The 14,390-nt window shown below is 51.4% G+C and overlaps 1 protein-coding gene across 1 annotated transcript; it reads right to left on the bottom strand.

Moving 5' to 3' along the window:
- Window positions 1-113: 113 nt before the first annotated feature.
- On the bottom strand, window positions 114-12,925 carry Disp2 (dispatched RND transporter family member 2). Its single transcript, XM_026393492.2, has 8 exons — window positions 12,810-12,925; window positions 6,483-6,812; window positions 6,180-6,209; window positions 5,887-6,010; window positions 5,500-5,615; window positions 5,183-5,310; window positions 4,731-4,828; window positions 114-3,359 (listed from the first exon to the last, which is right to left on the bottom strand). The coding sequence occupies exons 1-8, from the start codon at window positions 12,923-12,925 to the stop codon at window positions 114-116; spliced, it is 4,188 nt and encodes a 1,395-aa protein (XP_026249277.1).
- Window positions 12,926-14,390: the final 1,465 nt, after the last annotated feature.

Raw genomic sequence — 14,390 nt, 5'->3', positions numbered from 1 at the left:
GTTTAAAATCCATGTTGATTTGGAGAATACTTTCACGTTGCAGCCTGGTGCTGCCCCTGCCTTATTTTTACTGACAAGGTTCTGCACTCAGGTCTGGCTTCCTTTGGTCTTCCTTAGCTGCTGTAGCCTGAAGTGTGGGTACTGGGCCTGCGGAGCCAAACATCTGGCAGATCTGGCTGGCTGTTGGGCAGCATCACAGGGCTGCCATCCCCTGGCCCACCGCGGCCCTTCCAGGAGGAGCTGCTCTGGTAGGAGTTGGGCAGTGATGGATCATACACCGTCTCCTTCAGTGCCAGCCACAGAGTGTCACGCTTCCCATTCAGCTGGCCCCGCTCAAGTATTGGCTGGTCAATGTCATCTAGGTCTTCTGGAGAGACACCCATGGAATCTGGTACACGGGCACTGGGCTCAGAGGTGCTTAGGCAGGTGTCATCTGAGACGCTTAGCCCCTCTAGGGTGCTGGTTGAGGAGCAAAAGCCATCAGGAAGATCTTCAGCCTTGAGCCTTGGGGAGTGAGCTGGGGTTTCCAGTGAGGCCTGCAGGGGCTCAACCTTCTGCCCTTGGGAATCCTGCCTGGCCCCAATTTTGGGGCTGGAGCCAGCTTGTTTATAGGGGGAGGAGGTCTGCAGGGCTGGGCACTGACTGAAGACTGCCTGGTGGTCCAGCAGCAGATCCCTCGGAGAGCCAGGGTCTAGTGGAATTCCAGAGCAGCAGTTGCCGTCATGAAGCTGCAGATCCTCTGAGAGTACCGAGGGCCGGTGGGATAGCTTGCTGGTGGCTGTGCTAGTGTCAAAGCTGGGGCTCCGGCGCCGTGCCAGGGGTTGAAGCTCATAATGCTCAGAGCAGGATCCAGGCATACCTCCTAATGGTCGTGTCTTTTCCTCATCAGGGTCCCCACTTCCAGCGTCCCATGGCAGGTGGGCACAGGGCCAGAGGATCTGTCCACAGTTCTTCTCTGGCCCAAAGAAACAGCACAGAGATTGGAAGAAGAAGCTGGCAAAGCCACAGCTGACGAACTTGACCATCATGATGATGATGCCCAGCTTGCGATAGAGCAGCACTGTGGCAGGTAGCATGAGCACGCCAGATGCAAACAGGGCTGCAGTTCCCACTGCTGTGGCACGGCTGGTCTGGCGCAGCGAGAAGGCCACGCGGCTCAAGCGGTCAGGGTGTGGGCACAGGTGATAGGAGATGCAATAGTTGATAGTGAAGTCTACTGAGAGACCCACAGAGGCAGAGAGAAAGAGGGACTCAGCAGTGTTGAGCTGCCACTCAAGTAGAACCAGAAGTCCTACCGTGAGTAGAACAGTGCCTGCCACAGCTGCCACGGAGAACAGGCTGAGTGGAACATTCCAGGTGCCCAGCAACAGTGTGGCAAAGGCCAGTGCCAGAGCCAGGCCCAGCACTACAGCAGGCTCAGTGCTCAGACTGTGCTGCAGGCTGTACAGCTCTAGGTGGCTGGTGAACCAAGCACGGTGGAGGCCAGAAGGTGCCCTGCCCAGCTCTGCTGCCAGCCAGCGGCTGATCTCAGTGTAGAAGTGGTGGACCTGGTTGTAGTCTGGACTGTACGGGAAGTTGCTCTGGAACTGCAGGACCAGGGCAGCCAGGTTGCCATGGGCATCAAAACGGAGTCCCAGGTCACGGGTGCCATCGGGGCTTTGCTCCTGAGCCATCAACTTGAGGCAGTGCAAGAAAAGCTGAGGGGCCCAGGGAAAGTCTGACTGGCCACAGCAGACATTAGGCCCTAGACGGGCACAAGCTGGGCTCTCTACCCAGTGCTGGAGGGCCTCCATGAAACACAGCGTGGGCCAGCCCTCTGGCTGGATACCAAAGAAGCTCTGGTTGCGGACTCGGTGACAGAGTGCCAGAAGCCAGCGCTGGGCTTCTGGGCTGCTGGCTGAGAAGTCAGGGTCGGTCACTAATGAGCTGTTGCTGCGAGGGTCCAAGGGGTCGCTAGTGTCCACCGGCAGGATTCCCCACACCAAAACCACGGGCAATTGTCCGCCCTCTTCCGGAGGCAGGTGTTCAAACAGAAACTGCTGCTGATACTCTGCGTCAAAGCGCTCGAAGGGGTGACTAGGCCTGAACACCTGACCGCCAGCTGGCAGCAGAATGGGGAGCTGCAGGCGGGGACTTACGCCGCCAATGTAGGCGCCCCCTGCAGCCAGCGCCGCGAACCAGCAGATCCAGATGTAGCGGAACTTGATGACGCCACAGGGCAGCAGACGCTGAAAGAGCAGGCGCGAGAGGATGGCAATGGCCCTCCGAAAGCCACGGAACCGCCGGTGCAACGCTAGCAACAGCCGCCAGGGGTCACTACTGCCCCTCGGGCCTTGTGCCCGGGGCACACAGCCGCGCGCCAGGTAGCGCTCATGGAGTACCGCAGAGGCAGGCAGCCAGACCAGTGTGAGCGCCATGTGCACTAGCACAGCGGTGCCCATGAAGAGGGCGAAGCAGCGCACCGCCGGCAAGCGGCTCAGGTAGCTGCCGTAGAAAGCCGCGCTGGTGGTGAGGCCCGAGACCAGCAGCAGGTAGCCGAAGTGGTGCATCGTGCGGCCCACTCGCTGCGCCAGACCCCCAGAGGGCACCTGGCTTTTGCTGAGGCGCCATAGGTCGAAGAAGATGAGTGTGTGGTTGACGCAGACACCGCTAAGCAGGATGAGGGCTGCCAGATTGACAAAAGGGAAGTAGGCCATGCGGAAGGCCACATGGTATAGAAAGAAGGCCACCAGTAGGGAGCCCAGCACCCCCAGCGTAACCATGAGCGTGATGAAGAGTGAGCGCAGGTAGAGGGCAATGCTGAAGAAGATGGCAACCAGGGCCAGCAAGGGGTACACCGTATCCACAGCCAGATAGTGCTTCAGCAGCTCCTGCTTGATGCCCAGGTCCATGCCAGTAATGGAGGTATAGTTGTCAGAGATATCCATGGGGTTGACTAGGCCATCTAGGTAAATGTCCATCATGGAGGCACCCTTTAGGATGGGCAGGAAGAGCAGGCTATACTTGAGGGAGGGAACCTGGTAGTCAGCAGTCTGGGGACTCAGAAAATCCCTATCTAGCAGAAAGTGAAGGAGCTGGTAAATGGCACTGCTCTGGGAGCACTTGGTGGGAATCTGGGCACAGTGTGGGGATTTGTCATGCTCAGGTCCCAGACAAGAGGGCTCCAGGATACCACGATGGTAATAGGGGGCACAGGCCCGCAGCAGGGCCAGTATGCGTGCTGCATCAGCTTGGGTAGTGTCCAGGCAGGAGGAGCGGTTGGAGAGCATAGCAAGATAGTTGCCCAGTGACCAGCTGGGACAGCACTGGTTGGTTGCTGTACGCTGACATAGAGCCCCAAAGCTGGGATGGGAGCGGATCTGTAGGGCACACAGCAGAAGAGAGCTCAGGGGCAGTCCAGGGACCCAGGTTTCCTCAGCCCTGTCCTAGTCCTCTCACCTTTCAGTTTACTGGGCAGACAAAGAAATAGCTTGACAGCCCAACAGAATTTGCTTGTCTCAAGAATTGGTTTTAGCTACTGGCATCTTGGCTTTGTCAAAGGGGAGCCTCAGGGATGCTGCCTGAGGCCTCAGCTTGAGAGGCCTTTCCCTAAGGACCCCAATAAGTCACACACTCGAACTCTGCACTGCCTGGGCCAAGAGTAGGAATGGAGGTAGCATCCACATTATGGAATAGGACCAAGGGGCCAGGAAGCTGGAAGCAAGCAATTGAAAAAGTAGGGGCCTGAGCATTCCAGCATCAGGGGTACTGCCAAACCCCAGCCCCTACCTCTCTCCCTGGGCTGCTTAAATCCTCTTAGGGTCAGAGCTGTTTCTTTTTTATGCCTCCTTACCTCTCCCACCCTGTAATTAACATCACAGCAGTTGGTACAGTACAGCCAGTTCCAGCCTGGGAGTCAGAGATCCTACTCTGCCACTGTCATGGTGATGACATGTTTGCAGAGCAATTTCTATTGCCAGTCATTATGCTATAGTTTCCCAGATTCTATTTTGTTTAATTGTCCCAATATCCTTATGAAGGAAGTACTATTATTATCCATATTTAACATATATGAGGGCTGAGAGTGTAGCTCCATAATAGAATATGTGCTTAGCAGGTATCAGGCCCTGGGGTTGAGCCCTAGCACCACAAAAAGAAAACAACAAATATATGGAGACTGAGGCACTGAGAGGTTAAGTCATGCAGCAAGGAAGCCTTGGAGCTCATCTTAAACTCAGGCAACTAACTCCAGAACATATGTTCTTAACCATTGTCTTTTGGTACTCTAGATATCCTGATGTGAGGCAGGGGACATAGGCTCCTGAGTGATTTTCACACTGTTTTTAGAAGCAAACCCTCCTACAGATGTTATCATATATGATCCCCAGTTAGCATAATTGGATAGGCACTGCTTGAGTTGATGAGGGCTGAGGCCTTAAAGCCCACCGTCTCAGTCCCCGAGGCCAGGGTCTCCTCTACAGTGCTTAAGGTTCTTTTTCAGGAAATTTTGAAAATCCCCAGGCTTTGCTCAGGTTTTCTTGTGGCAACTGTAGTTTGGCTTTTCTAAAAGCAGTCAGTTCTTCCTTACCCACCTCAAACTGGAGCCTCTCTGCAAGGTTAGAATAATTTTCTAAACAGGGAATGCTCTTCCCTACTCAACTACAGCAGTCCTGGCTTAGCTCATCCTTGGGATCAGGCCCCTCATGCCTTAGTTCCCCCAAATACCCCTGACACCTCCCCAGCCAGCTTACCTGCTCCTGTTCCATGCGACACATAGAATGGATGGCATGCAGGTTCCATAGACTGCCCACTGTGGTGGACATGAACACCAGCTTTGCGTGGCTCTTCTCTGTAACACACCCACTTGGAGCTCAGGCCTTTGGGCCCCAGGTTTTGGGCCCACCACCAAAGGGAAGATGCTCACCCAGGGCCACTGAAGGATCAGATTCCCAGGAGCCTGAAACCCATGCCTGGCTATTTGATCCTGCCCCTGTACCCTACCTCCCACCCAGCTTGACCCCACTAGCTTAGAGTATCTGGGATCTGCTTCATTCTCCCAGCTGTATCCCAGGTTCTTTGACTTGAATGTGGCCAGCTGGCTGCCTTCACTTTCTGTCTGCCCACATTTATTCTGGGTCTGCCTATCCTACTATGTAGGGCAGGGACCACCATGGATGCCAGGGCTGGCCAGCCTGTTGCTTACCAGGGGGGCCACAGAAGAAGTTCTCCTGCCCTCTGTCCTCAGGGGGCTCCACCATTCTCCGGGCCCGGACCACACTCTCCTGAGCCTTATCCCAGTGTACAGGATTCAAAGTGCTGTGGGAGTTCAAGCTGAAGTAGAGAGAATTTCTGTACTAGGTACCATTGGGAGTGGAAGCTCATGGAGGCCAGAGATCACTCCCCAGGGAGCCCCAGCAAGCACCTCTGACCTGCCTTTTGGAGGTCACTCAATGTTCCCTCCCTAGAGACCAAGTTCTTCCTCCCTTTCCCACCCTCAGTGGGAAAATGGGGATCTGTTACCTGTTCAGATCAAGGTCTGGGGAAAGGGTAAGTAGGTTCCTGGGGCCTGTGAGGGCCTGCAGTGCTTTCCACACCTCTAGCTTTCGCCCGACGTCTGTATCCCGAGGCTCAAAGCCCTGCAGGGAGGAGGGCAGAGAAGAGTGGGTAGGCAGAGGAGGAGCTCTCTATCTGGGATGTCCCCAGCTCTGCCCCTTTGGTTTTCTAAAGCAGGGAGGGCCGGCCAGCCTGCCTGTGTGGATTGTAGATGTATGACCTCTATACTATTTGTAGCTCTCTCTGGAGGTCAAGAGCTCACCATTCCTTCCCTACCCCAACTGGGTCAACTCAGCCCCAGACTGAGCTTCAGTGGCCAGGCCTGGGGCCCCCTCCCTCCTTTTGACCTCTCACCAGTAAAGGGTTCGAGAAGTCAGGCAGCTGGCTTCCCAGTAGTCCAGCCAGGGTGCAGAGGAGGATGACAGCTAAACACACCAGCAGCACGGCCACTGGCCACTCAGCAATCAGCTGGGAATAGCTGGGAAAGAGGGAAGGAACCACATGAGTTGGTGTTAGGTGTGGTAATAAGAGGCTGCTGAGCTTAGAATCCACTGAAAAGGGGTGGTAGAACAGAAAGCACATAGAGCAGGGTTAAACTGGACACCAGCCTGGTCACCCCTAGGAATCTGGGGGAGGCCCAGGCCTACCTCTTTGGCATCCGGAAGGTCCGTTCCTGCCTGTGGGAAAAGAAGAAAAGACCCTTGTTTACCTGAGTCTTTATGTGGAGTATGTGTGGAGAGAGGTGGGGTGGGAGGGTGTGGAAGAATAGAGGATGGTGTGTAAAGGAAGATGGCATTAATCCTCTTAGAGCTTTCCCACCCCCAAGCTCTAACTTTTTCCTTCTACTCCATCAGAGGCAGTGGACATCCAGACCCCCAGCAATCTGTTCCATTTTTGAGCCCTGTCCTACCTTTCAGTGGCAGCTGACAGGCTGCTGAACCGCTCCTTACCTGACGCTGACCACATGCTGTTGCACAGAAGGTGGCTTCCAGACCCCATCACGCTGTGAGGAGATTGGAGAAGTATTGATGTTGGAGCTATGCGAGCATAAAGCTGCCTGGTCTCCAGTCCCTAATAGAGAACTGCCTTCTTGATATTCTTGCGGTTGCCGCGAATAGGTAAAATGACCAGGGGCTAAGGCACCCGTCGGGTCTAGAGCCTGAAGAGTGGAAGTTGGTGGTGGGGGTCCAGAAGAGCTGGAGGGGTCCTCAAGGGGACAGCTGTGGAGGGAGCAGCTCCTCTCTGGGCTAGCCTCAGGCGCCATGGCCTTGGTCTGGGACCTGGGGAGACAGCAGGCAGGAAAGATAGGGGTAGAGGATGGTAGTGGGTCATTTCATGCTCAGCAAGAATTATTCAGTTAAGGGAAGACATGGAGACAGAGCTCAGGGTTGTTTTATTTACTAGTCCTGGGGAAAAGTGAGAAGGGTAGAGGCTCAAAGTCTGTATCCCCAGGCTTCTTCTTGGGGTCTGTTCTCTCATTCACTCACCGTCCATGAATTCTAAAGACACTGTTGGCAACCTGCCAGACACTGTGCTCAACACTGAATGTGCTGTTACATATATGACATGTATTTTTTGACATGAGGTCCTGCTGTGTAGCTAAGGTTGGCCTCAAACACTACATCCTTCTGTCTCATTCTCCTAAGTAGCTGGGATCACAGGTGCATATGACTGTGCCCAATTTATATACATGATCTTATTTTCTCCTTACAAAAATCCCATAAGGGAAGCATTTTCTTCTTTTATAGATTTGAAAGCAGATTCCATGAGAGTTGAAGATCTGGAACTTGAAGCCACTTCTTCTGACTTGTAGCCCTGTATCCTTCCTGTGGTACTTGTCTGCTCATTCACTTGATAGATATCTGTTGAGCACCTAGCACTCTTGTTCCCATCTTAGAGCCTTTGAACCTTCTCTTCCTTCTGTTATATTGCCCCTCCCACCAATTGCCTGGGGTGTGTGTGTGTGTGTGTGTGTGTGTGACCTCATCCTTTTTTAAAAAATTCTGATCTCTGTTCAACTGTTACCTCCTCAGAAAGTCTTCCTTGACTACTCTCTATTTACCAGCTCTCTGTTCTATTACCCTGCTTGATATTTCTTCATAGCATTCACTGCAATTGGCTATTATAGAGTTGTATTTCTTGCCTGTCTCTCATATGTAATGGGAGGGCCAGGAAAAATAGGAACCTGGTGCATTGGCTCATCTCCATATCCCTAGTGCCTTAAACAGTGTCTTGCACACAGAAGGTGCCTGGCTGCTAAGAGTGGTGCTAGGATGAATAAATCCCAGCCCTTACTCTAGGCACTCACAGTAGTGAGATGCCAATAGTCGGACATGTTGGTTTGTGTGAGAAGGGAAAACTCTTGTCATGAGCCATGCAGAAAGCAGAAGGTTTGCTCTGCAAGGGTGTGCACAGTTGGAAAAGGAAATTGGGAGCCCCAAGGAATGTGGCAGGGAATCAGTAATAGATTCTTCTTCCAAAATTACTTATTAGGCAATGTTCTGTGCATGGATTTACCCCTTGGTTCAGGGGAGATAGAGTCCCTCCCCAGTGGCAGGACTGCCAGACCTAGGACAGGGAAAGATGGCCAAAGAACAAACTACTTGAAGGCCATGATAGTTCCCAGGGGGTTCAGGGTTTGGCACTTTGACAAAGCCTAATCTGCCTGGCTTCTCAGCCTGCCAAAGCTTGCATGGCTCCCATGGGAGAACCAGGTCTATGCTGAGCCAATCTTGGCTTCAAGTCCTACCTGCTGCACTTTGAAGAGGCAATGAACCAGAGTCCTAGCCACAGTGGCAGGTGGACATTGCCTATGGAGGCCAAGTGGAGGAATTGGAAAAAATAAGCAAGCACTGCTTCTTCTTCCAGGATGACTGGCTGCTGGGCAGTCTGGGAGATAGTGACCCTTATGCTAAGGGTAAAATGGGAGAGTAGTGGAGGCAGACTCCTGGGTCTATTTCCCACTGCTTTCCTGAGCTCTGTGGCTTCAGGAAATGCTCACAATCCTGGAGCACTGGCATCCTTGTCTGTTGAGGATATGATAAGAACATCCACCTTTCAATTTTGATGTGTAATATAACACATGTGAGGTGCCTGACATAGAGTTTAGAATGTTAGAAGATGCATTTTCTTTCTTGCCCTTTCCCACACTCAGTATTGCAGGGAGCATGTGCTTTAAGAACTATATTTATATTTAATTTGTCCTCTTTTGTCATCACATATAATACATTTCCACTTCGGAACTTCTCACACCTTGAGAATTTCATATGCAATTATAAACACTTTCTTCTTTGTTATCCAAAAGCTGCATTGAAATTTGATCTCATGATTTAAATCATTAGTCTTATTTTTTAGTAGCTCAGCATTTAGAGAAATAAGATTTTTTTTTTGTACTTGGTATTGAACCTAGGGGCATTTAACCACTGAGCCACATCCCCAGTCCTTTTTTATATTTTATTTAGAGATAGGGTCTCACTAAATTGCTTAGGACCTCACTAAGTTGCTGAGGCTGGCTTTGAACCCACAATCCTTCTGTCTCAGCCTCCCAAGCCACTGGGATTACAGGCAAGGGCCACCATGCCAGGCAAGAATAAGAATTTGACTAAAGTTGTTTTAAAGCAAGAACTTGGATGACTACATGAAATTAATGATGTAAACAACCAGTGTTTACATCAGCAATTTTTTATCAGTGCAGATAAAAGACCCTATAGGCCAATTCCTGTGGGACAAAGAGAAGCTGGATAAATGGCCTCCGTTATAAGTGGGGATATTTATTAATTAAAGATTTTTAATTCTATGGCCTTTTGTTTTGAGCACTTGTCATGTGCTCAGCCCTTGTACTTGGATCCTGAAGGCATGAAGATGATCCATTAGCCTTGATTTCCCTCTCCAGAGCAGGGCCTGCTTTCAAGAGGTAAGGAGAGTGGGACAGCAGTATAGATGTGAGGGACTTGTTTCAGCTACACACCCTGTAGAGCACTAAGCACTGGGCTTGTTCTAGGAGCCAGTTCCCCACCTAGAGTGTCAGTATTTTTACATTAGAGGTTGCCAGCATACTAGAGGTGCTGGAGGAGAATGGAATCCCCCTTCCTGTCAAACCTCCTAAACTATGCCCTTTCTTAATTGGTTCCTGTTCAGGGGGGAATCTAGGCTCCTTCCTTAGTTTGCTTCCATTGGGGTCTCCCTGGTCCCAGCTTCCTCCCTTCAACAACTTCTATTCTGACGTAGGATCAACTGCTACTACTGCTCCCAATCATATCCTTCTCAATTGTGTCCACCATTGTCATTGTGCCAGAATTTGAAATCCTCCACATTCTAAGTGCTGTAGAGCTGCACCATTGTTTCAGGACTCCCCATGAAAAGAGTCAAACTCCACTCAAAATGGAGTCTTTCTTCTGCAAGTGCCTGCTGTCCACTGCTCTCAGGAGACACAGTAATCTTATAAGAGTTAAGCACTCTTGTCCTTGCATCCCCAGGGGATTTTCATTCTCACCTTCTCAGTTCTGAGACCCTGACTGGGATGAGTAACCTCCTGGGGGGGGGGGCTGCCTAAGCTCCCTAAATGACTGAGGCAAGCAGGCAGGGAGGGGAATAGAAAATATTGACATTCACTCCACTTAGGAGGTCCAACATCACAGCAATCAGGGCCTTGCTGACAGGGCCCTAGATACAAAGCCCCAGTTTGGGCGCCCTATAAGGAACATATATGTATGTGTGCATTAACCTCATTCCCAAGCCCTCAGATCACAGCCACCTGGACATCCATGTGATCCCACAGAGTGGCCAGGACAGATGAGGGAGCAGCTCACACCACTAGGAAATGAAAAGGTAATTTTATTATTATTATTATTATTATTATTATTAGGTACTGGGGATTGAACCCAGGGGTGCTTAACCTCTGAGCAACATCTCCAGCCCTTTTTATTTTTTTATTTTGAGATAAGGTCTCATTAAGTTGCTTATTATTAATTTTTGTGGTACTGGGGATTGAATCCAGGAATGCTTTACCACTGAGCTACATCTCCGACCCTTTTTATTTTATTTTGAGACAAGATCTCCCTAAATGGCCAGGACTGGCCTCAAACTTGTGATCCTCCTGCCTCAGTCTCCCAAATTGCTGGGATTATAGTCACGTGCCACCACACCTAGCTAAAAATGCAATTTTAAAAACACAAACAATTATTTCAAAATTTTCTATAGTCAATGGGTTAAAAACTGTGAGGTGTGGCTGGGGGTGTGGCTCAGTGGTAGAGTGCTTGTGTTGCATGTACAAGGCCCTGGGTTCTATCCCTAGCATTACAAACCCCCCCCCAAAAAAAACACAAAAAAAAACCAAAAAAACAAACCAAAACAAACAAAAAAACAAAAAACCAAAACCCCCAAAACTGTGGGTGAAGTAGCACACACCTGTAATTTAATTTATTGGGGAGGCTAAAGAAGGAGGATCCCTTGAGCCCAAGAGTTCCAGGACAGCCTGTGCAAAAAAGCAAGATCCCATCTTAAAAAAAAATCAGGAGAGGGGCTAGAGATGTAGTATTTGGCATGTGGGAAGCTTAAAAAATAAATTGTGCTGTCTCTGTGTGTTTGTGTGTGTGTGTGTGTGTGTGTGTGTGTGTGTGTACGCGCGCGTATCTATGTGTGTGTGTCTGAGTCATCATGTGTCCATCTCCGGGTTCTACTTAGCTCAGCAGGAACATATTTGTATTTCTTCTTCTTCCTTTTTTTTTTTTTTTTTTTTTTTTTTTTGCAGTACTGGGGATTGAACCCAGGGTGCTTTATCCCTGAGATCTACCCCTAGCCCTTTATTTTATATTTTTCATTTTGAGAAAGGGTCTCTCAGGCCATTGTGATCCTTCTGCCTCAGTCTCCTGAGTTGCTGGGATTACAGCTCTGCGCCACTGCACCAATCATATTTGTATTTATTGAATTGAATTGAATCGAGTCTCTCTGCCTGCATATTATCTGTGGTCTCAGGGAAATGCAGAGGGGGGTCAGAGGTCTCCGGGAATTGCTGAAAGAGAGAAAGTGATTCTTATGGGGGGGGGGAGATGAGTGCACCAGACAGGGCTGACTGGACCTTGGCAAAATATACCAGACAGCAAATGTCTCTCCTGCTCCTTCTGACTCTAGGCCCCTATTCTGTCCTGTCACTGCCTTTTCCTTATCTTTTGGTTAGGCCATAGCTACAGGTAGGTCCCTGAACCTGGAAACACATCCAACCTGTGTCTCACCCTTTTGAAGAAGGTTCTGTGCCTTCTGGACTGATATATTAAGAGGGAAAAATGTTTGTTTTCACTTGTGGGGCTTTCTCTTCCCTCTGAGATACAGAATGTGAATTTTAACTGGTGCAGTCTGGAGACAATGTGTCTGTCTGCTTTTTGCTCCCAAAATATATATATATATATATTTTTTAATTTCAGGCAGGAGAGAGAGGCAGTGCCACGTCAGTGGAGAGATTCTGGGGGCAGCAGAGCCAGACAGGGCACAGAAATTGCGCCATCTTGCTACCTGTCTGGGCTGTTCCATCACACATATGGCGGAGGAAGGCAGAGGAGAGGCATCCAGATCTGGGGACAGATTCTCAGCAAGAAAGGGTCCTTCCTGTCCCACAAGTCTGAGGCTGCTTCAGTGGTCATTCAGACCACCACCTGAGTCTGCGTCTGAGAGCCTTAGCGGCTCCAGTGAACGCCAGTGGCTGCTACAGGCAAGGACTCAAACAGATATGTGCACAGCTGGGGACCATGCAGGGCAGGCAAGCAACTGACATTGACAAACAGGCAAGCAAAAGACGGTGACAGACAAAGACAGTCACTGACGTAGCTGCCGAATGTCTGCTCTCCCCAGGAAACTAGCCTTGGCGAGCCTGTTGTCCATGGTACATGCGCACCCCCATGCACACTGACACGCAGCTGGAGCCCAGGCTGACGTTGCTGCGGACTTGAGGCCTTCTGCGAAGACGCAGAGGCAAAGCCTAAAGGGAGGGGCTCGGGAGGCCAGGGGAAAGGGGGAAACCATGGCTTTAGGGGAAAGGTAAGAACAGTGGGTGGGGCAGGTCCCCCAGACAGTGAAGGTGATGGGAGATGGCACTGGGGGATGTCAAAGAGCGAGTAAATTTACCTGGCAGGATGAGGGCATATCGATCCTTCCCCCCTCCCCAGAAGGGGCAAAAGGAAGGGATGGGCAATGAATGGGGCGACAAATGGCGACTAATGAAGATACCTGGAGCAGAGATGCTGAGAAGATCCTCGAGCCGGATCTGCGGAGCTGTTCCTCCCTACCTGTCCGAGGAGCTGCCGTTCGGGGATACGGAATCCCCTTCGGGCCTCTGCTCCTCTTTCGGACACGGGCTGGGAGACCGACTACTGCAGCTGCTGCGGCTGCTGCCACCGTCCATGCCCGTGGGCGGCGCCGCTGTCCGAGAGCTGGTGCTGAAGCAGCGGCAGCGGCAAGCTGGTGCGCATGCGTCAGCGCCCGCAGACCAGTCGCTGGGCGGGGCCGAGAAAGAGCCCAGCCAATGGGCGCGGGGCTGGTGGGGGTTGCAGGGATGGAGGCTGCCAGCTGCGGCGCCGCAATGGGGACGGGGGGGGGGGGGGCGGTTGTCTAGCAGAATGGCCGTGGGGCTAGGGTGTAGGCCCATCTACGCAGGCCAGGTCTACGTGATTTTAGGGGTCCGGCGGTCTGGCCCTTTCTGGGGACCTCGGACTTCTCATAAGGAACTAAGGAGTGCGACCCGTGCAAAGATCCCCACAATTTGAAACGCAGGTTTCCACCCCCGCGTTTCACGGCATTCTGGCGCAGGACGCTGAGTGGTAGAGAGGTCGAGCGACTAGTCCGCATTCCTCTCGGATCCACTCTGCTCCCTCTTTTCCTCCCCAGTGGGGCTAAAGGTCTGCTTAATTTGGGTCTTCCTTCCTGTCGGTTTGGACCTGGACCTAGGTCTGTGCCCCTCAGCTATGGAACCTGGACTCGGTTATTGAAGTGCGCAATACGGGGAGGAGGGAGGGAGAAGAGAAACGCCCAGAATGCTCAGCTCCCTTTTCTTACAGTCACCACTACTTCCCACCTCAGCCTGGGAGGGACCAGTTAGCCACTCACTCCTGGGCACTTGCCTGTAACCCATAGGGGAATAGCTCTGAGGGATAGACAGAAGAGCACGTTTGGAGGTAATGGACCTGAGACAGGTCTGGCTAGAGGGATGTAACAGAACTAGAATAGATAGCAATATGAAAAGCCTGGAGGCTGGGGAGTGGAGAGGGTCCTGGGCGTGGGATTTGGATAGACAGAAAGGGTTTCATAGCAAGCGGGCTGTCCAGTGCCTGGCTCTGGTGCTGAAAGCATGGGGCTCAGAGAGTCAGAACCCTTGTGGTCAGGCCCATGAGATGACTGATGCCATCTCTTCTTTGCAGCTTGTGATAGAGAAGGGGTGGTGTGCAGAGGAGGGAAGACCTTCTTCCTAATAGGCCTTAGGGAAAACTTCCTGGAGATGGTGGGTTTCTACTGTCTTGGAAGGCTCTGAAAATGTGGAGGTACGAGACAGGGAGGGCATCCCTGACCTGGGATGTCTGACCCAGACAGAGAACTGCAAAATTCCTGAGGTTGGAAAACTGTATATTTTCAGGGAATTGTGAGAAATTCACCTGGTTAATAGGGAGCTTTTGAAGGCTTTAGCTGTGTAGAATGAGGTGTGCAAGCTGGAACCTTGGAATGCCCACAAGATTTGGGTGTATGGGACAGGATAGAGGTGATGGGGCCACATGCAGGACCCTTTATGGTAGGGAGAAGAGTTGAGAAAGAACACAAAGGAAGTTGACCTTATACAGCCACCTGCTATGAGTATCACTGAGCCAAGTTCTAGAGAA

This window comes from Urocitellus parryii, chromosome 6 (genome assembly GCF_045843805.1).
Source record: "Urocitellus parryii isolate mUroPar1 chromosome 6, mUroPar1.hap1, whole genome shotgun sequence".
Lineage (NCBI taxonomy): Eukaryota > Metazoa > Chordata > Mammalia > Rodentia > Sciuridae > Urocitellus > Urocitellus parryii.
The sequence above is the reverse complement of the archived record's forward strand: the minus strand, read 5'-3'. Positions and strand labels throughout refer to the sequence as shown.